Source organism: Nannobrachium achirus, assembly GCF_963921795.1.
Source record: "Nannobrachium achirus genome assembly, chromosome: 18".
Classification (NCBI taxonomy): domain Eukaryota; kingdom Metazoa; phylum Chordata; class Actinopteri; order Myctophiformes; family Myctophidae; genus Nannobrachium; species Nannobrachium achirus.
Genome location: NC_137825.1, coordinates 53,696,315 through 53,723,684, shown reverse-complemented (window position 1 = coordinate 53,723,684; position 27,370 = coordinate 53,696,315). Strand labels below are relative to the sequence as shown.

The window sequence follows — 27,370 nt, the reverse complement described above, 5'->3', positions numbered from 1 at the left end:
TGTTGTCAGGGGCGTCAATTGGGTATGACAGGGGTATGCAGCTGCCATACCTTGGGTCCAGGGGGGAAAATAAAAGTTACTTTTAAATATAAATCCATGAATGTCTCCTTGTCTATCTGTTCTGGTTATTATGTAGTTAAATTACAGTAACATAACTACAAATGCAAAATTGAACAAAATGGTCACTTTAACAAGGTATTATAATTATATTCTCCACACTTGTATTCTCCCCATCTTAGCTGCACTTGAACAACCGTTCCAGGCTGCCCTATACAGCCCAAGAAACCGTAGAAACGGGGGAAATAGAATGTAAAATAAATGTATCATGCCAGTTGCTAAGGTATGGCAACATGCAGTCATGTTGCCATACCTTAGCTTTTTCTGAACTGACGCCACTGACTGTTGTACTGTAGTTATAGGCTGTCACCTTACAGCAGCGGTGCTCTTTATTCTGACTGCAACATCAACAAACTGCTTCCAGGCAAAATTATTTTTTGCAAGTGATGTGAGAGACGTGAGAAAAACTAATCACCTAATACCGCAAACTGATTTTCAGACCTGGTTTTAAAATGAGCATTAGGAGTTGTTTTTTGCCAACGTGCCCCCTGAGCAGCAAATCACAGTGGTTGTATAATACGTCTCATCTCCCCATTAATTACTCAGATTAGCCCAGATTAGCTGGCTCTCGTAGCAGCATGTGGCACGTTTCAAGCTATTTAAACACTCATGTCAAATCAGACCATTCGTAATGTGCCATGGTGAGTTTCGTATGGTGTGTTAAATCATTCGTTAATTGGGAAAATCAAACCAGGTTCCAGGGCAAATGTCTCAAACATTGTAACAAAAACAAACGAAAAAAAAGAATTCATAATTAAAAGAAGAAATCCTATCAAGTGTTTAAAGCTCTCAAGAAGAATTAGACTCTTAAGCCATCAGCAGAGGAAATAAGTCCAAAGTAGAGAGGAATTGTTAGTGTGGTTCTTGCGACCATGCCTTACCCCTTATCCATAAACCTTTTTGCAGTTTTTTACTATTTTGAAAAACATTTTTAAATAGTTCAAACAGCTCATCTACAAGCTCACAACGTGTCGATGTAGATCTTTTTTTTTTTTTTTTTTTTAATAAAAATTATTTTAAAATATTTTTCCAAATGGTAAAAAAAAAAAAAAAAAAGTTTAAGGATAAGTGGTAAGTCATGTATGAAAATAGGGCCCATGATATCTCACTGCTCTGATGCTCGATCCCAGTGGTTCTCAACCTTTTCAGGCCTGGACCCCCAAAGTAATCAGATTTGAACTGGGGATCCCCCCACCCTGACGAGCACTAAGAGTTGAGGAATTACATTTTGTATAACACGGTTCTATTGTGAAAATAGCTGATCTACATGCTCACAACGCCTCAGAGTTGAGGCATTACATTTTGAATAACACGGTTCTATTGTGAAAATAGCAGATCTACATGTTCACAACGCCTCGCAACGCGAGGCGTTGTGAGCATGTAGATCAGCTATTTTCACAATTTCTGCTTCTAATATTTGACAATTTGGCCAATGTTTAATTAGTCATTTTAGAGGCATTAAAAAGTCCTTAAATTGTCACTTTAGAAATGTGCATATACCCTCTATACACTTAAACGTTATGTTGGTTTGTTTACTGCTGAGTGAGAGAACAATGTTGCACATTAAGCTAATCATCTGTGGAGCCCCCAAAATAACGTGGGGGTCCCGACCCACAGGTTGAGAACCAATACCATAGATGGTCAAATACTAAGAGTCATATGGACGATGACGTCCATATCCCACCTCGCACTGCCCTGTTTTCTGTCCCTTCATCTGTAAACTGATTATGTCCTGTCAGTCAGATTAAGGTCACTGGTGTATTTCAATGTTTATTGTCACCTTGTTGTCAGCCAAGCGCTATAAATAGGCACTTAATTTATTCTGCTGCAATTGTGTGTTTGTTAAGCTCCAATCCACAGGCAGCAGTATTCCTCGCCCTCAGGAATCCAAAGAGCGTTTGACGATGTTTCCCCATGAAATGACGGCTAAACATTGTATTTCGGTTCGATGTCCAACGTTGACATTGACCGAGTTGACCTATTTGTGACTGAATCCATCAAAAACGTGTCTTGCGACATAAAAGGTTCTCCTTTTGGAAAAGGTACTTACAGGTTTTACTTAAGTAAAAGTATCAATACTGCAACGTAGATGTACTCTGTTACAAGTAAAAGTCCAGAATTCAAAATGTATTTGAGTAAAGGTACAAAAGCATTGGCATCAAAATGTACATAAATATTTTTTAGCTTTTGTTGCATTCCTAAACCAATCTTTGATTGTAATAAATGTACCGCCATTGATCCCGGATGGAGACCCAAATGCATTTGGGTCTCCATCCGGAATCAATGGGCCTACAAAGAGTCTCCTAAAATGATTGGCTTAGGAATGCGTCACATACTAAAAAATATTATTGAACTCATGTCTCCATGGGGTGAGTAATCGATAGAAAGAAAAAAGTCATTTTGGGGGTGAACTACTCCTTTAAAGCACCAAAAATAAAAGTACTCATTACGCACAATGTCACCCCATGGTTGGAGTAAAGTGCAATATTTGGATCCAACTTAACTCATCTGGTGCCGATCCCGAACTAGTTCGGCTTTATTTCAATCCAATACAATCTTTTTTTTATTAATTCACTTACCCCGAGCTGCTTGTAGAGTCGTGGGTGGTCCTGGCTCGCTAGCCGCTAGCCAGCTAGCCGTTCTACTCTGTCCGACGATATATTCCATTAAAAATGGTTTAAAATACATTTTTGAGCTCCCCAATGTTCACCCGATGTTCGGCGCCGCTTCCGATGAGTACACGAGTGTGCCGATCCCGAAGTAGTTCGGCTTTATTTAATTAAATTAATAAAATGATAAGAGGCCTTCTGAAGCCTGGCTTGATTTTTGTAGCTACTAGCCGAAAGCTAACAACGTCCCGGCCGGCCGTAATTTGCGAACGCAATCGCCAATCTCCGCCTAATCCAATGAAAGACCGCATCTTTAAAGGCTTATATCTCTTTTTTGTGTTTTAGGAAAGCGGCGCGAGGTTTATTTACGGCGAAATCGCCCAAAAATGATCTTTTAGATGACAAAATGGGAATAGCCATTCTGTTAGCATCTTCATCCGGGACATTTCCATGCCGTGCATCAACGTGAGCACGTCAGGTCCTGGAAGCTGAAGTCCTGGAAGCTAAAGCGCTCGCCTATGAGAGATGCGCTGGCATTCTTTGGCCCCTAGAGGGCGCTGGCACGCAAAGAGTTAAGATGTAGTGTGGTAGAAGTAAAAGTATTGGAAGTTGGAGTTACTCAAGTAAAGCACAAATACCTCAAAATAGTAAATGTACTTACTTTACACCACTGTTCTTTTTTTTTCTTTTTTCTATAATATTTATCCCACGATTTTTGTAACCCATTTTCTCACCCAGTGCCAAATGCCTAAGCTGTAATCCTGGGCTCTGCTCTCCCTCTGCCACGCCTGGGCAGGGCCCCGAACTGAGCTCACGTTTCCTTCAGTGCTTGAGGAGTGAGCCGCTTCTTTTCACCTGACAGGGGGGAGTTTCCCCAGGTTGGACGTATAGCGCGTGGAAGGAACGCGTTATTCCAACCCATCGAACCCAGGACCTTCTAGCTGTTCTCTTCTGCTACAACCTGTCCTGAATGGAAGCAGTCAACGCTCTCAGAAGTGGTTCTTGAGTTTCACTGTCGTGCAGAAAGTGGGGCGAAAGGAAGGGTGCCGCAAGGACAGGAGTGGACAGGAGAGCTAGAGAAAGCCTAGCTCTGGTCCATAGCGTTAGTAAAGTTCTCTCTAACGCTATGTTCCTCTACCTCCGAATTCCTTGGCAAAACCGGAAAACACCGCCGTCTGGTCCGAAAATAACAAAAACTGTTTCGCCCCTCACCAAACCAAAGGTATGAGTGGACAGTTGAAAGCTTACTCTACTTAGTGGACGCAGTCTGGACCCCCCCCACCACACAAAATACATTTATTGGGCGAAGTGGTAAGTCACCGGATGGAGAGTCCATTTCGTCTATTTTTTTACTATTTGTCGTCGCCATCACAGCGCCAACTCACTACTGCCGCGCAGGTCAGCGGACCAAAATGCACCGCATTAACAGAGCATTAGCATTGTTGGGTGTTATTCAGCTCTGCGACGTTGGAAGCGCTGTTTCGTAAAAACAGACTTCAACCAGGAAGAGTGTCTCCGTCAGGTGGATTATTTTTCATTTCCCCCCTAGAAATGTATTTTAAGCGTGTGGTGGGGGGCCCAGACTGCGTCCACTAAGTAGAGTAAGCTTTCAACTGTCCACTGATACCTTTGGTTTGGTGAGGTGCGAAACAGTTTTTGTTATTTTCGGACCAGACGGCATTGGGTTTTCCCAAGGAATACGGAGGTGGAGGAACATAGCGTTAGGGAGAACTCCACTAACGCTATGGACCAGGGCTAGAGAAAGCCCACAAGCGTGGCGCAGGCAGAGGCGTATAGGTGGAGGCGGAAGCGTTTTACCTTTCTCCCCAAAGATCCAATGATGCAACGAGGGGCAGGGGTGGGCCTCGGCGGGGTGCTCAACAACAGGCTATGACAAAGGGAACCTTTTACGGGGGTTCTCTGAAAGATCTGAGAGGTGATAGGCAGGCCTGTCACAATTATTACACAATCGTCTATTCACAATTATCTGAGGTAATCGCAATTATTTTGCATAATCGTCATAGTTTCAAACACTTTCAAAAGGTAGTGGAAATAGCCGATCTACAAGCTCACAACGCATCGTGATGCGTTGTGAGCTTGTAGATCATCATACATCTACTGCTTGTAGATCATACTTGTACAATATACTGCCATGAAACCAACAACATGCATTTTAGACCAACGATCACGCAGTGTTGATTTGACAGCAAATTTTGATTTCGTTTTAGTTATAGTCTTTTGAATGAAATGTCATTTTGTTTTAGTCATCCAAAATGTTTTAGTGTTAGTCCAGTTTTAGTTGACATTTTAGTCGACTTAATTCAGTCGACTAAAATGTATGTTGTATGCAGGCCGTGATGGAGTTGTAAAGCCTGATTTATATTTAGCTGCATGCCGAAAATAGCTGATCTACAAGCTCACAGATTGTCGCACCGCAACGCGTTGTGAGCTCGCAGATCAGCTATTTTCAAACTTGACACCCTCACAGAACCAAGCATAAAACGACTTGTCTTAGCTTCTACTGGATCTCTTCTGCACTAGTAGTCTACTTGACATTTTATTCTAATTTGTCGAGGAAATTGTCAATACATTCAGTCATAGTCTTAGTCATCATAGGTTGATTTTTATTTAGTTTACATGTATTTTATATATTTTGTCAGCGGAAAAAGGCAGTCGGCGGACATTTTTCACCAAATGGTTTCAGTCGACGATTATTACGCATTATTACTTTAACCATAATTGTATGCTTTAACTATAAAAAAAAATGCAGATTTACAAGCTCACAGCATGGCACCCAGTGCCACGCTGTGAGCTTGTGGATCTGCTATTTTTCAAATATCGTGAACAAGATCTGCTATTTTTAGAAAAATCGTGAACAAGTCTTTGAATATTTTTGACACGATTCTATACTTCTTCTAAATCCTTCTTCTAAATCAGAGGTTCTCAAACTTTTTTTCGACCGGGTTTCGCCAGTTTGTGAAATCAACACTGCGGTCACGCAACACGGGCAGAATGCTACACCTCTAGCTCGGCGATGATCCTCTCCTCGTCGTCCTCGTCTTTGATGGCCGACGCGGCGATGATGGGCGGCGTGGAGGCGGGCCGCGGCGTGTCGGAGGGAGTGCGTCGTAACTTCACCATGGTTTTGGGCATGTCGGCATCCTCCTCTGCCTACACAGGAGAAACAGGAGGTTGAATAATGTCTTCATGTCTGTTCCCACAAAAATCATGCTTTGCAGTGGTGGAAAAAGTACTAAAATGTTTTACTTAAAGGAGTAGTTCACCACTTTTCAACCTGTCTTCATATAATAGGTCCTCACTAATGTTCATGATAAAATATAAAAAAAAAAAAAATCTACTCAGTCCAAGTCTCCTAGGAGAGCTGTGGGAAGTTCAGAATCCATCGTCTTGTGACATCATCATTTCCCCCCCCCCCCAAAAAAAAAGATTAATCAATATTTTTGAAAAAAATATTTAGATTTTTATTATCGCGAGAACAATGGCTTCCACTTTAAAATTGCAACTTTTCAGGAATAGAAAGCCTGCAGTTTCTATAAGCTGGATTGGCAATCGATGATGTCACAAGACGATGGGTTTCTGACCTGCCCACAGCCCTCCTCTGAGAAAAAAAAAAAAAAAAAAAGCTATTTTTGAGTGAGGACCAATTATATGAACATAGGTTGAAAAGTGGTGGAGTGCCCCTTTAAGTAAAAGTATCAATACTGTAATATAGAAATACTCTGTTAGGCTGCATCCACACCAAAATATGTCTGCCAGTGGATAAACTCTTTTTGTGCTCGGCTGACTAAAAACGCAGAGAGCGCATTCTGATTTGCCTCTGACATGTAGTGGAGTAGAAGTAAAAGTACAGACAATTGGAAATACCTGTACTCAAGTAAAGTACAAATACCTCAACATTGTACTTAAGTAAATATACTTAGTTACTTCACCTTCTTGGTGGTCATGATGACCTGTCCCGTGCTGTTGGTGGTCAGGCCGTGAGCGGACGGGAAGCTTCGTCGAGGAGGCGGGGGCGGTGGCGACTTGGAGGGCTTCTCCGTGCGGTACCTCGCCACCGTGAGCTCCGCTGGAGACACGCAGCGACAAACACACAGATGCCATCTGATTCTGAACAAGCTGCTAATTATCACTTACAAGCCCCACGTAGCCAGAGTGCAATAGCTACGAACAAGAACTTTTTTTTCTCCTTAAACTTTTATCCCACTAGGTGAAACTAGTGCCAATTGCCTGAGCTGTAATCCTGGGCGCTACCTTCCCTCTGCCAACCTGAGGAGAGCCCCAAACTGAGCTCATGCTTCCTTCAGTGCATTAGAGTGACAGGCCGCTTCTTATCACCTGACAGGGAGAGCTTCCCCCGGTAGGACGTAGCGTGTGGAAGGAACACGTTATTCGTAAGTCGTGTGTCCAAAACACGTGGTTACTGTACTTTGGCTTATAGGGCAGCATCGTGATGACACCATGACAATACATGACAAACACGCAAATTACATCTTGTGTTAATTACCAGTAAGACGCCCTATATATGTCCATATATGGGCATTCCCAGATATGGACTATGTCCATATATGGGCATTCCCAGATATGGGCTTAATATTGATGACATCAGGGATCTCCATATATGGGCATAAAAGGGATTGTATTAGTGTGGTTGCCCTAACAGGGCATCATCTGGGAATGCCCATATATGGACTTAATATTGATGTTTTCGGGCCGGGTAGGGCGTAAAATATATGCTAATTAGTTAGGCCAGACGGGGCCTCAGGCAAGAGCATGTGGTGTGACAGACAGACGGACAAACAGACAGACATGAGCTGGAGGTTGTCATACTAAATAGCGACCTACGGTCGCAAAATAGAACGTAATCACTTAAAAAACTCCTTTTCTTCCCACCACACCAAATCTCTTTGGTGAAAATAGCCAATCTACAAGATCACAATGCGTTTCAAGTTTGCAACACAACGTGTTGTGACCTTGTACAGATCGTCCATTTTTCGCCAAATGTTCGCCACAGAACAGGGACACTAGGGTTTGTGTGTTGGTCTTACAAAACACAAACATAAGTGATCACCAATTGTACAAATGTTTACTGAGAAATGTGATTATTAGGACCCTAGTTCAACAGCCAACTTAAAAACTTTCACAGAGGGTGAACTTTATAGAGGGTATGCCGCAGTATCCTGAGGGCTAATTTAAAAAGTCTCTTCTAAGAAACAGGACAATATATAACAATGAGCATCGATCAACAGTGCACTTAAGAACTTTATAGAGGGTGAACTTTATAGACTGGCTATGCCGCAGTATCCTCAGGGATGGTTTAGAAACTCTCTACTGATAAACAGGACAATATACAACGTTCTGCACTGGCAGGGCTCTTCATAGCGGGTGCACTGCAGTGCAGAATCCCCAGGGTTAATTTAAAAAGTGTAATATTTCAAGATATATGAAACATATGGGGACAAAATGTCAGTGTGCAAATAAGGTTTGGTGGCAAACCGGCAATCGGTCCAGTGGTTTGTGAGATTATCGACTCCCACCAGAGAAAGTCGAAAGTTGAAGTTAAAAAAAAAAAAGAATCCTTTGTATTTTTTTCTATCATTATTCTTGCTCCATGTGTGCGTCTGTACAGCATTCAAACAATATGATTGCTTATTGTAAAGGACGGAATGATCCAATATTACAGTGCTACATTACATTTGGTATAACATGGTTCTATTGTGAAAATAGCAGATCTACATGCTCACAACGCCTCGCGATGCGAGGCGTTGTGAGCATGTAGATCTGCTATTTTCACAATTTCTGCCTCTATATATTTGACAATTTGGACAATGTTTAATTTGTCATTTTAGAGGTATTAAAAAGTCCTTAAATTGGCACTTTAGAAATGTGAAGACACCCTCTATACACTTAAACTGTATGTTGGTTTGTTTACGGTTGAGTGAGAAAACAATGTTGCACATTAAGTTAATCATCTTGGGACCCCCCAAAATAATTGGGGGGTCGTGTGTGATGTGATGACGTCATCAAACGATAAATTCGACTTCAACTCAACTTTCGACTCGAGTCGACTTGCAAAAATCACAAGTCGTTAATGCCCTACTATGTAATTTCTTCTTCTCTATACCCCTCTCCTCTTCCCTTATGCTTTTGCTTTCTATAGTTTTTTTCCACTGCAATGATGGGTCTGCAGTCACAAACAAGAATTTCACCCATATTACCTGCATGTGATGTGACAAATAACCATTGATTGCTCGTGATGGCACACAATCGGCCGTGTAATTTAACCATTATTTTATGTTTTAACTATTAAAAATTGCAGATATACAAGCTTGCAGCGTGGCACTGAGTGCCGCACTGCAAGCTTGTAGGATCTGCTATTTTTGAAAAATCATGAACATTTTGTTCAAGTCTTTGACCCGATTCTATAAATGTCTTCTAAATCCTTCTTCTAAATCAGTGGTACTCAAACGTTTTCATGTCAAGGACCCCCAATATTACATGAATTTGGCCGCGGACCCCCAATCTCAAATTATGTTGTTCCAGGGACCACCCAGAAGCAAATATTTGAGTTACAAATGTTTGCTTTAAAAAAAATATATATATATATATAATTTAAAAAAATCATGATTAAAAAAAAGAAAATAGCAGATCTACAAGCTCGCAGCGCGGCACTCGGTGCCACGCTGTGAGCTTGTATATCTACTATTTTTCAATAGTTAAAGCATTAATGAATTCTAAATGGGTTTAAACCAAGCAGGGCAACTCACCAGAGCCGCGACGCGAGCCAGTGCCATCCAGACTGTTCAGCTTCTGCGCGGCCATCTGGACCTTGCCTGCAGTGTTGATTTGGACAGCAAACGTTTGATTTAGTTTTAGTCATCTGAAATGTTTGGGTTTTTTCGCCTCGTCGACTAGATATCGTACGACTTTTTTGTCGACAAAATCTACAAGTTGAATTAGTCGGCTGAAATGTATTTCGGCGGGGACTTGTTGGCGCCGTTAATGCATGATTTTACACTTGGTTGCGTGCTGAAAATAGCCGATCTACAAGCTCACAGCACGTCGTGGTGCTATGCGTTGTAACTTGTGAGCTTGTAGATCGGCTATTTTCAATACTTAACACCTGAGCGCAACCAAAGATAAAATGACTTGTCTTTTTCTCCACTAGTCCCTCAATGACATTTTAGGGCACAGTCACACCACACTTTTATTCTACCTACGAGGGTGGAATCTGCCAATGCTTTTCAATGGGAATGCATTGGCGGAATCCGCCAAAACATTACCCCGAATTAGAGTTCGGAAAGCTGCGCGACGGAAATTCCGAACTCTCCAACAAAAAGTTTGGTTTCGGAGAGAGGACAACTTTACAACAAGTAACCTGACTGCGCCAGATAGTTGCAGCAGTGTGTAACGCTCTGCCTTACATCTGGGACCTCTCGGGCAGTAAGGGGCGGGCCATTTTTTGAAATTCTTTAGCAGATGATTGGATGTGGCCGTCTCTCTATCACAATCTGGGAGTGCCAACTCCAACCACTCATATTGGCCTGTCTGCATCCACGTGGTCTGCAATCAGACTCTATTGGCTCAGAGCCGCTCAGAGCCCGCCCGTAACTGCCGCTGATTGGTCCGGCCCGGGGCTTTACGAGCCTTATCAACTCCCACCGAGAGATCTCAGATGGTAAAGTAGGGCGGTAGCCTACGCACTACTGCCACCATCTGACGCAAGCCAGGTTATACAACAAGGGTTCATATTTTAGATTGTAATTAGAGAAAAGAAAAGGTGAGTGTTAAACTATTTTCATTTACTTTGTTCTATCTTTTAGCACGTTTAGTGATCTTGTAATACTACTAGCCCCCTTAAGCAAGTGCAAGTGGCTCACCCACTGAAATCAAAGTCATTAACTCATTTGTTGCCCCCTCCCGAGTTTCCTGAGTAATTACTGTTGTTAGAGGCCGCCAGGGCCCGAGTTTCCCGAGTTGGCAGCCATTTTGAAAAATAATTGTATGTTTAACCCCCATACCAACCACATGTTTCAAACATGGCAGCCATGATTGTTTACATTTGAAGAAAACATAATGGCTTCTATCTCATGAATGCCTGAAAGGATTTCCAAGCGGATTTTTTTGTTTGAAAGCTGTGAACAGCGTGCACACACATGGTGCATGATCTAGGCATGGGCGTGCATGATCCGTGCACTATGAATTACATGGAATGGCATCCTGGTACTTGGCAGCCATTTTGAAAAGGCAGCGAATGAGTTAAAATCGCTAAAATGATGGAAAGCAGTAAGAAAACATTTTAACGCTCATCTTTTCTTTTCTCTAAATACAATCTAAAATATGAACCCTTGTTGTAAAAAAAAACAAAGATATCCTTTAACCCATTTAGAACGGGTACACATAATTGTGTATCATTATTTTATGCTTTAACTATTGAAAAATAGCAGATATACAAGCTCACAGCGCGGCACCGAGTGCCGCGCTGCGAGCTTGTAGATCTGCTATTTTTGAAAAATCGTGAAAATTAGAATTTTTACCCGATTCTATAAGTGTCTTTTGAATCCTTCTAAGATTTTTTGAAAAACCTATGTTTCTATGTCAGCAATCTGGCCAGCCATCGTCAAAGAAAATGTCCTTTTTCACTTAGTCTGTTCAGTTAGTCTGTTCTCGAGAGACTACTATGTCAGTGGTTCTCAAACCTTTTCACGTCAAGGACCCCCAAAATGATATTTATTTGGCCACGGATGTTCACGACTTTTCCAAAAATAGCAGATCTACAAGCTCGCAGCGCGGCACTCGGTGCCGCGCTGTGAGCTTGTATATCTGCTATTTTTCTACTGGTTAAAGCATTCAATAATTCTAGGCCTATGGGTTAAGTCGAGGAAATCAACAGTTTGCTTGCCTGGTTGCTGGTCCCCACTGGCAGCGTTACCGGTAACACCACTCGTGGTGGTGGTGGTGGCTGCTGCTGGGGCGGTGGCGGTCGCCACCCCAGCGGCGGGAGAGGAGGGCGCGGTGGTCCCGGAGGCGGGCGCCATGCCAGGGGCGGTGCTGCTGGTCATCTGGGGCTTGGGGGGCACCGCCGGCTTGTTGATGTGCTTGGCGGCGAAGTCCAGGTCCGGGATGGCCTTCATGAGCTCGGCCTGCGTCTCCTCCAGCAAGCGGTTGATGTCCTGCGCGCTGAACTGTGTCAGGCTGGCTCGCTTCTCCTCCCAGTCGCGCTCCGCCGCCTGGGAGGGGGGAACGGCAGGGGCGTCACAAGGGGTAGGAAAGTGGGACTGAGTTACTAGGGCCCAAGGTGGTGGAGGGGCCCTAGTAACTTTAGCTATTGAAAAATAGCAGATATACAAGCTCACAGCGCGGCACCGAGTGGCCAAGCTTGTAGATCTGCTATTTTTGAAAAGTCGTGAAAATGTGCGCAAATCTTTGAAAATATGTATTTTTTAAGTGAACATTTGTAACTAAAATTTTGCTTCTGGGGGGGTCACTGGAACTAAATATTTTGAGATGGGGGGTCCTTCACATGAAAAAGTTTGAGCATCACTGACATGGAAACATAGGTTTCTTGGCACACATTTTCACGATTTTTCAAAAATAGCAGATCTACAAGCTCGCAGCGCGGCACTCGGTGCCGCGCTGTGAGCTTGTATATCTGCTATTTTTCAATAGTTAACATTCATGGGGGGCCCGCAGTGAATCCTTGTACCCAGGGCCCAGAATTTGGTGTGACACCCCTGGGGAACGGTACACCGTGGTGGGACAAAGTACACAATTTAAAACCCATTTAAGGCCTAGAATTATTTATGCTTTAACTATTGAAAAATAGCAGATATAGTGCGCTGCAGGGCTTGCAGATCTGCTATTTTTGAAAAGTTGTGAAAATGTGTTGCAAATCTTTGAATGCATGTATTTTGTATTGTATTAATTATTTGGGTCCGTGACCAAATTGGGAGTCCTTGACATGAAAGGGTTTGAGAACCACTGACAAAAAAACGTAGAAGGATTTTTTCGCACTGTGAGCTTGTAAATCTTCTATTTTTGGAGCTGTGTGAAACACAGGCTCCCTATACGTAGCTTTGTGGGTCTGTCTGTCTGTGTGTCTGTCTGTGTGTGTGTGTGTGTCTGTATGTAGCCTGACTTCGGCACGCTACTAGTCCCACAGTTTTGCCACCACACACTCGCGCCATATGTCAAATCGACCGGCTTACTCGGGAATAGTGGGCTAGTAACTTGCTAAGAGAAAGGTTCAATAGTTTAATTGATATTAATTTATTAGTGAATTAATTTTCCCCATTGACTTATAATGGCAATCGCAAAAACTCACATTCAATTATTTGTCTCTCGCAAACCATAGGGGCTAGAGTTTCAAGACTTGGAGAGGAGGTTCATAATGGTTTCAAGGATTAAATAAAAAATAATTGTGTCATTTGGCCGCATGGTGGCGCCATAACACCCCACTTTACGTTTTGGCCTGTAACTCTTGAACCGTAGGTCGGAAAATTTAAAATATTTTTTCCCTGGATTCCTTGGGTCATGACGCATCTCCCCATATAGGCCACGCCCATTTGCGCCATGATGGATTTTCCGCCATCTTGAATTTTCTCCAAAACACACTTTTTGCTCCTTTTCCTACATATTTTCTTCAAATGTCACACAAATCGGTACACATGGTCCACACACACACACACACACACACACACACACACACACACACACACACACACACACACAGCTCCACTTCACACGGGTGTGATTTTTAAAAGTAAAAGCATAAAATAATGTGTAATAATGCGTACCCGGTCTAAATGGGTTAAGTAAACGTATCAATACTGCAGTATAGAAATACTCTGTTACAAGTAAAAGTCTGGAATTCAAAATGAACTAAAAGACAAGACGTTTTATGTTGGGTTGCGCTCGGTTGTTGTATCTATCTCCATATAGTGTTGCCCTCTGAAAATAGCAGATCTACAAACTTCTAGATATAGGTGTAAAATCAGGTATTGAGACGCCATCAAGGCCTGCCAAAAAAATCTTTTGTCGACAAAATCAAGTGTAGATTTAATCGACTAAAAATCTTATGATATTAAAAACATTACACTAAAACATTTCAGATGACTAAAATATGAAAATGTTATTCAAAAGACTGAGACAAAATCAAAATTTGCTGTCAAAATCAATACTGCAGTACAGTAAATACATAGTACAGTGCACAAGGTATTTAATATCGATTAACTGTCAGCTATGACACGAACGATGGATGTGAACACGTAGAGCCGACACCGACCCCATTCCCACTGAAATGTACGCGGAAATTTATGTGGCTCTCTTCGCAGACATGCCTGTTCATTCGTGTGGAAATGAAATTGGTTGGAATTGAGTTGTAAATGCAGACGCAGAGCTAACTCGCACACACACGCGCGCACTGTGCCAGGCCGCATGACAAACGCAGCGGATAACTCTAGCTAGCGTGTGCGCACAGGGTCTGAACGAGATCCTTAACTACATGCAGATGCGTCTGCGAAAGCAGATTGAAAGGAAGACATCTGCCAAGTCGCGCGTATTTACATCAGACGTTGAATAATGTGCACCGCGCCTCAGATCAGTCGTGCAACACAAAAGACGTCGCTAACTTGCAGGATAACGTTGACATAGACACGCCATTGAAGAAAATGGTTAAAGAAAAAAGTGAAACAGTAAAATCCACAGCATAAAACATTTTATGTTTTAACACCAGTGGTTACCAAACTTTTCAGGTTGCGACCCATTAGATTCGATGTTTGCACGGGACCCAAACTAGTGAAAACAGAAAAACACAAAAAATACATTTTAAATTTGACTCAAGTCATGACCCATAAGAATCGATCCGTGATCCACAAATGGATCCCGACCCACTGACCCACTGTTTGGGAAAAAGTGAGCAATGCTAACTGCAAAAAAGGGGAAAAAAAGTATGAGCGGTGGTGGATGTGAGCAGTTCATTTAGAAGTTAAGTTTCCTAATTAATCAGTATGTGTGTGTGTGTGTGTGTGTGTGTGTGTGTGTGTGTGTGTGTGTGTGTGTGTGTGTGTGTGTGTGTGTGTGTGTGTGTGTGTGTGTGTGCGCGCGCGCGCGTGTGTGCGCGTGTGTGTGTGTGTGTGCCTGGCCCACCACTGGTCACCAGTGGTATGGCAGCTCATGCTACAGACATCATGCAGTCATAAACGGACAAAGTCACTCTTAGGAGACGGTGTGACCACCGCTCAAAAAATGACATAGCAAAAGTAACAAGTAACAAGCAGGGACATGCTGGGCCCCTGATTCAGCCTGGGAAAAAGAGTTGGAGAGGCCCTCATTGCGCGCTATAGAGAGAGATCTCTATAGTGCTGCTGCTACTCAAAGATTTGTGACAAAGTAACAAGCCAGTGGGCATATTTTGTCGTTGTCGGGTGGAAACCTTGTATGTCCAAAACCGTTTGTTTTGTATTTATCATTTTAAAAATGATTTAAACTAGTGAAAATAGCAGATCTACAAGCACACACCGCCTCCCACCGCGAGGCGTTGTGTGCTTGTAGATCTGCTGTTTACACTACTTTTGTGTGACAGCCTTGTATGATGAAGCAGGGATTGGCTTTGTGAAAAAATGTACAAATTTGAAACTTGGAGATACGAGGTTTCTGCCCGACAGTGACAATTTACTTTGTTGGCCGTCCAGCCCCCAAAATGGAACGAAGGCCGACATTGTATTTAAAAATGTTTTCCTAATGGCCGGCCCGGACAGGCCGGGAATGAACCGGCCGTTCGGGAGTTGGCCCGCTTTTCCCAATGGCCAGCACGTCCCTGGTAACAACTAACAAAAGACACCACCACAAAGTCGCACAAGTTTACCAGTCTGACTTCGGCCGACACGGACTTGTCGGCGGGGCGGCGGCTCGGCAGCTCGTCCAGCATCCGCGTCCTGAAGCTGGAGGAGGACGTGGGCACGTCCTGCTCGGGACCACCCAGGGCGTCCACGTCCACGCCGGGGCCCGTCCCGACGGGCATCCAGTTGGCCAGGCCGGCGGCGGCGCTCAGCTCGGCCAGGTTGAGGGGCGGGCTGTTGAGGATGCTGTCCAGGTCCTCTGCCCTCTTGGTCGGCTGGCCGGGGAAGACGGGGAGGTCCTCCGGGCCCTTCCGCGCGCCCTCCGTGACTTGCCTGCGCGCGCAGGGGGCGAAACACACACTGACGAGACGTGACGGGACAACGTGAAAGGTACTCGAGTGTTAGAGAGCAGTGGTTCTCAAACTTTTTTCATGTCAAAGACCCCCAAATTGACACTTATTAGATTACGGCTCTAGCAGTGATTCTGAAGCATTACAATTTCAAGGACCCCCCAGTTTGACATGCATTAGGGCTACGGACTCCATTTCTTTTTTTCTTTTTTTTTAGATTTGTTTTTGGGCTTTTTGCCTTTATTGGATAGGACAGCAGACTGACAGGAAATGGGGGAGAGACAGGGAGTGACACGCGGGAATCGAACCTGCGACGCCGACAGGCATTGATGTCGAAATGGCAATGCCTATAGGTATGCGCCTGGTCCACTAGGCCACCAGGCGCCCCACGGACACCATTTCGAATGGCATTTCTATCTCTGAGACCCCAATTTATGGTAAAATCAATGATAATTTAACTCAGAGAGTGCATGTAACTCTCTGAGTTACACATCCGTGAGAGTCCATTTGTTTCTTAACCATCATTTATCTGGTAGCCTAGACGAGCGGGCGCGTTCTAAGATCTAGAAGGGCGGATACGACTTGCGCTGGAATCAAACGCCAGCTCCCTATTTTGTTCACTGATCTGTTAAAAAAAATAGCAGATATACAAGCTCACAGCGCGGCACTCAAGCTTGCAGATCTGCTATTTTTGAAAAATCTTGAACATTTGTGCAAGTCTTTGAATATTTTGGACCTGATTCCATAAATGTCTTCTAAATACAGGTTTTTTGAAAAACGCATGTTTCCGTGTCAGTGGCGCTCAACCATTTTCATGTCAAGGACCCCCAAAATGACATGTGTTTGGCCGCGGACCCCCATCTCAAAATATGTTGTTTCAGGGACCACCCAGAAGCAAATATTTGAGTTATGTCCCCTTTAAAAAGATATATTCAAAGACTTGCAAAGAAAAAAATCATGATTTTTCAAAAATAGCAGATCTACAAGCTTGCAGCGCGGCACTCGGTGCCGCGCTGTGAGCTTGTATATCTGCTATTTTTCAATAGTTAAAGCATTAAATAATTCTAGGCCTAAATGGGTTGTTTAATGGATTAAACACAGCACCGTTCAAGTGCAGGAGACAACAGAGGGAGCGTCTGGTGGGCGGCGCGTATCGTACCTGCGCAGCGAGGTGAGAGTGTCCGTCATGGCGCTGCAGCGCTTGAGCAGCGCGTCCAGGCGGTGCGGGCCGTCCTTCAGGAACTTGACGGCCTCCACCTCCACCCTCAGCACCACCCGCATCTTACTCTGCAGGCTGGGGAACTGGTCTGTCCAGGCGGGCGGAGAGAGAAAGGTGTGGTAAATATTACGTACTTTTTATAGATTATTATACTTTTTATATGATTGTGAAATGTTTTCTTAGTGTGATTCACTTGAATTGAAGGTGAAATTAGGTAGCGTTCCTTGGTCAAGGAAAGTTGGTTTGAACCAACTATATCACTATATAAGCTCCTTGAATTTGTATTGATATCAGTCATCATTACTCTGGCACAAGAAATAAGTTAGTGGCACAATGCTGCCGAGAGCTCTGTCACTGAGGCAGTACTGTCTGGAGTCCGTCTGCTCCTACAGATATTGACCTAAAATCACGCAAAGTGGAACACAGTACAGTAACTCTAAAGTCATGTCATCAACATGGATCTGTCCCATTTCCCATATTCCCTCCTGATTGGCTACGATTGCCTTCTGAAGTTTGTGTATGCGACGTGGCGGTCACTTATCTCCCGGTTAGGGAGTCTTACAGGTACTCATATTGATTGCCTGCTTTAGGCATTTGGTGCTTTAGGCATTGTAAGTTTCTTCTCTTAATTTTTGTGAATTATATTTATATATTTTTGAAACCTTCTGGCCCTCATCCAAAGAACTCATTTACACACATTAGATATTATATACCAGTCCAAGTAAGGACCAGTGCACAAGGAAGGAAAGACTCAATCATAATTCTCCACAAAAATGAAACAAACTTCAGGACTCTCTGAAGTAGGTGCGATTGGTCTCAATAGAGACTTTTAGGGTGCTTCTTGATGACACCCTACACAGTGACTGCACCTGCTTCATGTAACCAGGGGCGTCACACCAAATTCTGGGCCCTGGGTACAACAAGGATTCACTGCGGGGCCCCCATGAATGTTAACTATTGAAAAATAGCAGATATACAAGCTCACAGCGCGGCACCGAGTGCCGCACTGCGAGCTTGTAGATCTGCTATTTTTGAAAAATCTTGAAAATGTGTGCCAAGAAACCTGTTTCCATGTCAGTGATGCTCAAACTTTTTCATGTGAAGGATCCCCCATCTCAAAATATTTAGTTCCAGGGACCCCCCAGAAGCAAATTTTGAGTTACAAATGTTAACTTAAAAAATACATATATTCAAAGATTTGCGCACATTTTCACGACTTTTCAAAAATAGCAGATCTACAAGCTCGCAGCGCGGCACTCGGTGCCGCGCTGTGAGCTTGTATATCTGCTATTTTTCAATAGCTAAAGTTACTAGGGCCCCTCCACCTTGGGCCCTGGTAACTCAGTCCCACTTTCCTACCCCTGGTGACGCCCCTGCATGTAACACTTTATGTATTTGCATCTGTGACAGTGTAATGTGATTCAATGCAGGGGCGGCAGTGGTTCAGGGGTAGAGCTGCCATCTTAGAACATGGAGGGTTCCCAGTTCGATCCTGGGCTACCCCAGAGTTAGTGTCGAGGAGTCCTTGAGCAAGACTCTGAACCCCTAGTTGCTCCAGGCTTGCAATCTCGGTAAATCACCTTTGGATAAATGCGCTATATAAATGCACCAATTACCATTTACCATTTATTCAATATCACAGATGTTATTGTGTTTCTCTTTATATGTACAGTATGTGTTTATATGCTGTGACCAGGGGGGCCCTTGAAAAAGAGAGCACGCTCTCGACGGGCTCCCCTGAACAAATGAAGGAAAAAGAAAGAAAGAAAGAAAGAAAGAAAGAAAGAAGAAAGAGAGAGGGAAACAAAGAGAACGAGGAGGGGTTGGCAGTTGCGGAGAGCGAGGGAAACAATGAGACAGGAAGACAGACAGATGCACCGACACAGATAAGAAACCGCAGTTCAGGTGGATTCCGTTGAGATGATAAGATACACTGTACACAGACGGAGGGGGAGAAGGGACAGAGATTATAGCATGTATACCTGGAACGCATTATTAGTGGCCAAACCACGCAGTGGCAAAGGCCTCTCATTGATATTGTACTTTTTCTTCCGCCACTTTTTCTCTTGTGGCTTGACCGTGCAGTCTATGCCAAACGGCGAAAACACGAAGCTCGCAACAATTGACCAAAGGGTGGCGCTGTAGGAAGCCTTTGAAAGTGCAAACTTTGAACAGGTATAGCTCATGCTCTGTTTGACATACAGACATCAAACCCGGACACACATATGCGTCTCCTCGTGCCGAACAATTTTACACTCTGACTTTTGACGATAAAGATGAGAAACACCGTTGGTTTCAATGTTATGGGATCACTATTGTGTGCACGTGGATGTGCGATGATGATGAATCGACGACTCCACCCGTGCCAGGGCTTTTCACCGGACAGTAGGTAGCCATTGCCAGCTTTACTGTATATACAGTATATTGCCCGCAACATCGTGGGATCGGCACTCTAGATACCTTTTAATATTTCGCGAGTATTCGCGGGAATGGCACTATATGAGTTTTAATAATTCCATGAATATTGCAGTTTTATGCAAATTATTCTTCTGCCTCTAAATAATACATGCAAAGTCACACATTCATGGCATTTGGCAAAGATGTAGAGGGTTAGTCCAAATATCACTGTTATTCCAATTGGCCAAAGGGGGGCGCTATACGAAGCGTTTGAAAATTCATAAAATAATTTTTGTCCAAATCAGAACTCAGTCATACACGCATTCATTTCATCTCGATTGGATTATTGTAACTTCCTATACTCAGGTATCAACAAAAAAACCCTATCCCGTCTTCAGATCATACAGAACTCGACTGCACGACTACTCACTAATACAAAAAAAAACGCAACCATATTACTCCCATCCTAGCTGCTCTTCACTGGCTGCCGGTGAGCTATAGAATAGATTTCAAGATTGTATTGATCACTTTTAAGGCCCTACGTGGACAGGCTCCCACTTACATTACAGACTTGCTGGAACCCTACAAACCTGAACGTGCCCTCAGATCCTCCTCAAACCTCTCACCACCTCCTGTGTCACCCGGGGGGGCCGGGCTTTTGCGGCCCGGGCACCTTTGCTATGGAACGCCTTGCCCTTAGAGTCAGTGCCCTCTTTTAAATCGCTTTTAAAAACTCATCTCTATGTTAAGTGGTTTTCCTAAGGGTATGGTGTCTCAAATGTTTTAAATATGTGTTTTAATTTCTCTTTTATTTCATTCTGATATGTTTTAGTTTACTAATGTCTGCTCTTGTTTTAATGTCTGTAAAGCACTTTGTAACTAAGGTATGTTTGGAAAAGCGCTATACAAATAAAATTCACTCACTCACTCACTCACTCACTCACACACACACACACACACACACACACACACACACACACACACACACACACACACACACACACACACACACACACACACACACACACACACACACACACACACACACACACACACACACACACACACACACAATAATACATATAGCTGCAAGCAGCGATAAAGTGTCCAAAAACGCCTCAAATCATGAACACAGCCTGAGATGTGTGTGAAATTTTGTGCGCACATTCCCACTAGGTCAAGGAACAGAATGCTACCCTTCTCACATTGGCCTGTTATAGCGCCACCAGCGGGTCAACTTTTGCATAACACTTTTTTTGGAACAAAATGCCTCAAATCACGCATGCAGCGTCCGTTTGCCGTGAAAGGCCCAAGAACACGTGGCACCCTTTTCACATTGGCCTATTATAGCGCCACCAGGAGGCCAAAAAAACCTACCTGACCTGCCGGAGACCTGTTCTCGGAAGAACGCTGCTCCTAGTTTTTCTTTGATTTCTTTTCCCACTTTTCTTTTTTCCCTTGCTGCTTTTTTGCTTTTTCTACTTTTTCCTGGCTTGGCTATTTTATTGCTGCTTGCAGCTATATTATTTATTTGTATTTGTTGCATTCCTAAGACAAAAAAAATATATATCATAGTAAATGTACCCCCATTGATTCTGGATGGGGATGTAATCATTATTGTCTTGGGAATGTGACAAAAAAACTAAAACATATTATTGATCTCAAGGGACATAATTATGCAAGCTGTTGTGCCTGTAATAAACACATGTCTATAAGTGGTTTGACTTCATGAGGAATTGATGGGTATAACACCAAGATGAATATTTGATGATAGCCTGGTAAATATACAGATACCATTTTGGAGAACATGTGGGATACCTCCACCATCCAAATATATTTGCCCACAGACAATGCCCACAGACAATGAAATAAAGATCCTTTATACTACAACAAGTAGGCCTACTACTAAATCTGAGTCTTTGTACAGATATCACTCCACTCAACAACAACTAGCCTGTTGGTGGGGTAGGGGAATGTTCTGAAATAAGAACAACAATTTTGGGATCACACTTTTTTTAAATATTAATCCGGCTAACTATGGTTATAGCTAGTTCAACTGGAGGGTCTCACAGCACCTCCTAGTGGGCTGCGGAGGTACTGCCCAAATAGTTTTAACAATGTTGCCTACTGTCATAATAACTTAATATACCGTATATATTTTTTACAAGCTTTAAACAAGCACAAACAAATACGTGCCAAGTCTGCCAACTAAGTATAATTAACAAGAGGACACATTGATAGCATAATTATTTGAATATTGTATTAAAGGGGAATATCTCTCATTTTTGGAAATAAGAAAAAAAGTGCCCCATGATTTTGGGGTCATGTGATCAGTGACATCATGAAGATGTACTCTTTGGCTTTTTGTGTGAAATCTGCAGCAATGCATTGATATAAACATTTTACTTTTAATACTCAATTATTCTTTTTTTAGCATGTACTCTTTTTTGTATTTTTAAAGGCAAGTACTCCAGTACTTTAACTCAAGTACAACATTGGCTGAGGAACGTTCACTTTTAACTGAGTAAAAATGTACCAGGATTATCTGGAGTTGAGATAGTACTTTGTCCAGCGCTGCTAATAGAGTTTATCATATGAATGTTCTTCACAATGGAGACACACTGAAATGACTGCACCAGTAAACACATGGATATATTCAATGTACTTTTATTATGGAGAACCATAGAGTACAAGTCAGTGGGTTGAATCAGACAATCCACTGTTTAGGGAGAAACTGTACACACAGAAGGAAAAGAGCCAGAACATGACAGGTCATTCCATTTGCCAGTTCCATGCCAGTTTGTAACCGCACAGTCTTCATCACCACCAGCATCATTTGGCTCTCCATCAGCCCACCGGGTGTATGTCACTCTGGAGCCATCAGACCATATCCATCTTCCCTCCACCTGAGCGTCGGTGAAGCCTATCCAGGCGGGGCGCTCCTGTTGGTCAAACCTCTTGATCAGGGCTCGGACAAAGTCTTGCTCCCCCTGGCTGTGGATGGAGACCAGGTTGCCGCCTTGGGACTCGCAGTTCAGCTGTGCCTCAGCCCAGAACATGCGGCCAGAGGCGTACTTGTAGCAGCGACCCTCGAAGTTGAACCAGAACAATGGACATCCTGCACGCTCCATCAGCACCCTCACAAGGTGAGGACAGTGGGGAGGACATCTAGGACAGCATCCACCTGGACAGCACCTGCTATCAACTTCTATCATCACCTCAGCAGAGGGAGCAGCGTGCACGGTGCCTACACACACACACACACACACACACACACACACACACACACACACGCACGCACACACGCACGCACGCACGCACGCACGCACGCACCCACACACACAGAAACATAAAGATATGAAATGGAACTGAAACTGATTCTTCGGAGTGATGCCATGGTTCTTGAATGAACCATTGATTAATAACTCTATGAAGTGTGTGCATCCTTCAAAGTGCGGGGCTAGCAAGGGTAGGGTAGGGTGTAGCCCTGTGGAGTGCACATAGAGCACACATTCTGCCTGTGAAATGGGACAGCACTGCTGAGTGCAGAGCCGAGCCGAGGAAACTTCCGAATGGAAACGAATGAAGCCGAACGGTGGCCTTTGGTATTTTCACTGTGGTGTTATAAACCTTCTTAAACACTCTCAACATGTCTTTTTTTGTGGCACGTGGTGGCACGGCCACCACGTTGGAGGAGAATTGATAGAGGCGCTGTGGGGCATTGATTCTCATGTAAGCGGGTAAAAGCGTCTTGTTGTCGGCCCGTCCCCGTTGCTCCTACAGTACGTTGATCTGTGGAACCAACTTGATGGGATACAGGACTGTCTGAGAGTTGATATGTTTGTTGTGGCTATAATATGTACAGGCAATCCCTTTCAAATTGTTTTCTGATGATTAGATATTAAAGAAACTGCCTCTGTGTATTTTTGGCATTGGTGACGGATGACAGAACCACTTGCATCTCTAGCCTAGGTGTTAGATAGAACAAGTTTCCAAAACATGAAGATATAATACCTCCAATCTGTGGCTTCAGCTCTTCCCCAGCTTTCTCACGGTAAGTCTGCATCATGTCCATGAACAGCGCATCAAGGTTGGCTGAAATCAGCACAGCATTAACATCAAGTCAGGGGTTAACGAGGTTAAAGGGATATTCCACTTTCAAAAAACTTTTTGTCATTGTATGGTCTAATCAGGCTTGTATGAACACCCTGAACAGTTTTTGATTTTCTTCATTCAGTATTTAGATATTTGATGTAAATGTTACCAGGCCCTCCAGGCCCAGGGCCTCTCCCCACATACACTCATTGTAACTTCAAACTCCATTTTAACCATGATAGATTCATTAAAAACACCCATTATTTTTATTGTATTACATTTTTTCCATTTTCCCAAAGAATTATTAAAAATACATGAAAAACGTTATGAAAAAAACACGGCCTGCTCACGTATTAGGAGGGTAGTTTGAGTCACCAGAAAAAATAATGGGTGTTTTTAATGAATCTTTCATGGTTAAATGGAGTTTGAAGTTACAATGAGTGTGTGTGGGGAGAGGCCCTGAGCCTGGAGGGCCAGATAACATTACATCAAATATCTAAATACTGAATGAAGAAAATTTAAAACTGTTCAGGGTGTTTATACAAGCCTGATTAGACCATACAAGGACAAAAAGTTTTTTGAAAGTGGAATATCCCTTTAACATTTTTGCAACATTTCAATCAATTTAAGATGCCATGAAATCAGCTTGAGTGCTTACAGGAGTGGAGGCTGCAGAGTCCCAACGTCTTACAAATAGTGGAAGGAGGAAGTTTCTTTTCCAGTAGTGGAATGAGCTCTCCGGCGTACGTCTCAACAAATGATTGACACGCTTTACTCAAAAGCCAGGGGAAAATGCTGCACACCCTTTCCAGTGCTTGCTCTATCGTGTCCTGCGAGACAGTTTCAAATACAGTTACAACAATGTATGTAGATACCGGTATACTAGGGCATTCACCAAATATTCGAATATCCAAGTCACTATTCGACGTTGTTCACCGAAGTCGAATATATATTTTTTTCTCTTTAGAAAATATATAGTTTATAAAGCTTGGCTTTATAAACACAACGCCTCGTGTTGCGAGGCGTTGTGAGCATGTAGATCGGCTATTTTCACAATGTTCGCCTCTTGCTTACTTAATATTTAACATAACAGTTTGGCCAGTCCTGTCGAATATTCGACTATTCGAATACTTCGAGGTCGAATAATTCGGATACTAAAAATCACTATTTGTGAATGCCCTACAGTATACTGTATTTTATCACGCAGAAGTGACAGCTACACATCACTTATTTGTGGTGCTGGGGGGCAAATCTCGCTTTTGCGAACGCCCATCATTTCGACCGGAGGGTTAGCGACTCACTCCACGGAGGTTAAGGTTAGGGTGAGGGTTAGAGTCGGGGGTCGAACAGATGACATGTAGTAACAGCGACACGCTCCCGTGCTGGGTCGGATGTGCGTGTATCCACCGACAGCTGGGTCAGAAATGATCACGAAGAGAAAGAATAAAAGCTGCACACTTATATCACACATCAGTTAAGGATTGCATCACGCTGCGTTCACATAAATGACATCACAACATACCCCTTGATCCAAGCGGTCGTAGATGGCCTTGACGACTTTCTCACAGGTTCCACAGGCTGAGGGCCAGTCCAGATCAGCAGTGAGATCTAAATGAATTACAATGGTAATTTAATTTTACAATTAATTTATAATATTAAAAACATTTCAGTTTACCGTTTGAAGTAAAAATTGGTTTGTATAGGAGGGGGGCATCTGATAAAATGAATATCAGATACCTAAACACTGAATAAAGCAACTTCAAAACTGGGTGTTTGCAAAAGTCTGAGTAGACGATAAAATGACTCAACAAAGGATATTTCACCCCAAAATGAAACAATCTAACTTGAAAATTAGATTGTGTGTAGAATGGTTCATTCAAATACAAATACTATATGATGCATTGAATGTAAATTTGATATTAGTGTGGGTATTTAAGGGGAGCAAATGCTAATTTCGTGCAAATTTGTCTTAAAGCGCAAAATTTTGCACAGATGTACAGTAGCCCAGGGCTTGCTCTAATGATTTAGCTAGGGTGCCCGAGCCGACGACCTTCGGGGTCGCCACAGCGGCCAAATCAAGTTGGGCTCCCATTGACTTTCTATACAGGAGGAAAATACCCAGAAAAACCTTTTTTTTCTGGGTATTTAAGTAGGATCTGAGGGGTCTAACTAGGGGTTTGTCATGATGCTGAATCCATTGCAGGCATTTGTTTTGCACAAAAAACATTCCTTGGGCTAGAAATGGCCTCAGAAAACGATGCATGTATGGGTGAGCATTCATGTTAGTCGGAGGCCTCAGGGTTTTTTTCTTTGTGCTAATCAGTCTAAAAGTGCAACATTTTGCACAGATGTAGCTCAGGGCATGCTCTAATTATTTAGCTAGGGCGCCCGAGTCAGCGACCTTCGGGGTCACCACAGCTCCAGAAAACACCTACAAAACTCTGAAAAGTGATGACTCATCACTTTTCATCACTAAACCATCGTTTTCTGGGGCCATTTGTAGCCCAAGGAATGTTTTTTGTGCAAAACAAATGCTTGCAATGGATTCAGCATCATGACAAACCCCTAGTTAGACCCCTCAGATCCTACTTAAATACCCAGAAAAAAAAGATATTTTCTGGGTATTTTCCTCCTGTATAGAAAGTCAATGGGAGCCCAACTTGATTTGGCCGCTGTGGCCAAATCAAAAGGGCTCGGGCGCCCTAGCTAAATCATTAGAGCAAGCCCTGAGCTACATCTGTGCAAAATGTTGCGCTTTAAGACAAATTTGCACAAAATTAGCATTTGCTCCCCTTAAATCCCCACACTATATGTGATGTGTAATACATTGTGAGTGAATTGTATTCACTAATGAGACACAGCTGTTTCTACAGATAGATTGCTGCTGCTGTGCAAACCTATTAATAAAAAAAGATAGGAAACTACTCAGGAGAGTCTTTATATCACTCTTAACTTACCATCTCTCGTAAGGTTTGCAAGGTGAGTCACTTCAGACGTGAGATCTGTGAACAAAATAAGACATATGCAGTAAAAAATGCTTTGCCGAATGCTTTGTGTTGAAGCCCCACTGGCTCAGTAAGCACAAAATGGTCCACAGCTTAGCTTTAAAAATAAAACGATAATACCCTGACATATTGTATCACTAACATTTTAGAGATATGGAATTGAATGCTGAATGTAAGGTCATGTCTCTTTTGACAGAGCGTACCTGCAGTCTGCTTGGCCAGCGAGTCCAGTGCAGCCTGGAGCTCGGTCATCTTCTTGTCCATCATGAATTCCAGAGATCTGATGTTTTCTAGGTCGTCTCTCTGCCTGGCGCAGGTGTCGGCGGTGTCGCACACGCCAACAGCCAGCAGAAGTGTCCAGGTAAAGAGGATCAGGATGTGAGCCTTTGCCATCGTGAAGATGTCTTCTCTGTGCCCACACTGGCACAGAGATGGCCTTTTTATAAGGAGAGACAGAGCTGCCACGAGACAACTAACTCCTCCCCTTACGTGTATTAGGAAATGCCTGGTGGTGGAAAGTAACTAAGTATATTTACCCAAGTACTTTAGCCTATGTAAAGCTGCACTGTGTAACTTTTTTTTGAAGCAGTGAAAGCCGCTTCCAAGGAGTGGCTTTGTGTGTCCCGTACATGTCCATATATGATCATTCCAGTCCAGAATGAACAGGCTTTGTCCCGTACATGTCCCGTGCATCCAGAATTGAGGATTGGTCAAGCTTCAC

The 27,370-nt window shown here is 43.2% G+C and overlaps 1 protein-coding gene across 1 annotated transcript in view; it reads right to left on the bottom strand.

Moving 5' to 3' along the window:
* LOC308303657 (SRC kinase signaling inhibitor 1-like) overlaps positions 1–27,370 on the bottom strand; it is a gene marked incomplete at its 3' end in the record, with an annotated part of 158,834 nt that overhangs the window by 1,695 nt on the left and 129,769 nt on the right. Inside the window, exons 16-21 of the mRNA XM_080748102.1 lie at positions 17,093–17,240; positions 15,610–15,943; positions 11,636–11,974; positions 9,512–9,566; positions 6,677–6,813; positions 5,748–5,897 (exon numbers count right to left, since the gene is read on the bottom strand). Of these exons, the coding sequence (XP_080604228.1) occupies positions 5,748–5,897; positions 6,677–6,813; positions 9,512–9,566; positions 11,636–11,974; positions 15,610–15,943; positions 17,093–17,240 (1,163 nt within the window). The remainder of the gene's footprint in view (positions 1–5,747; positions 5,898–6,676; positions 6,814–9,511; positions 9,567–11,635; positions 11,975–15,609; positions 15,944–17,092; positions 17,241–27,370) is intronic.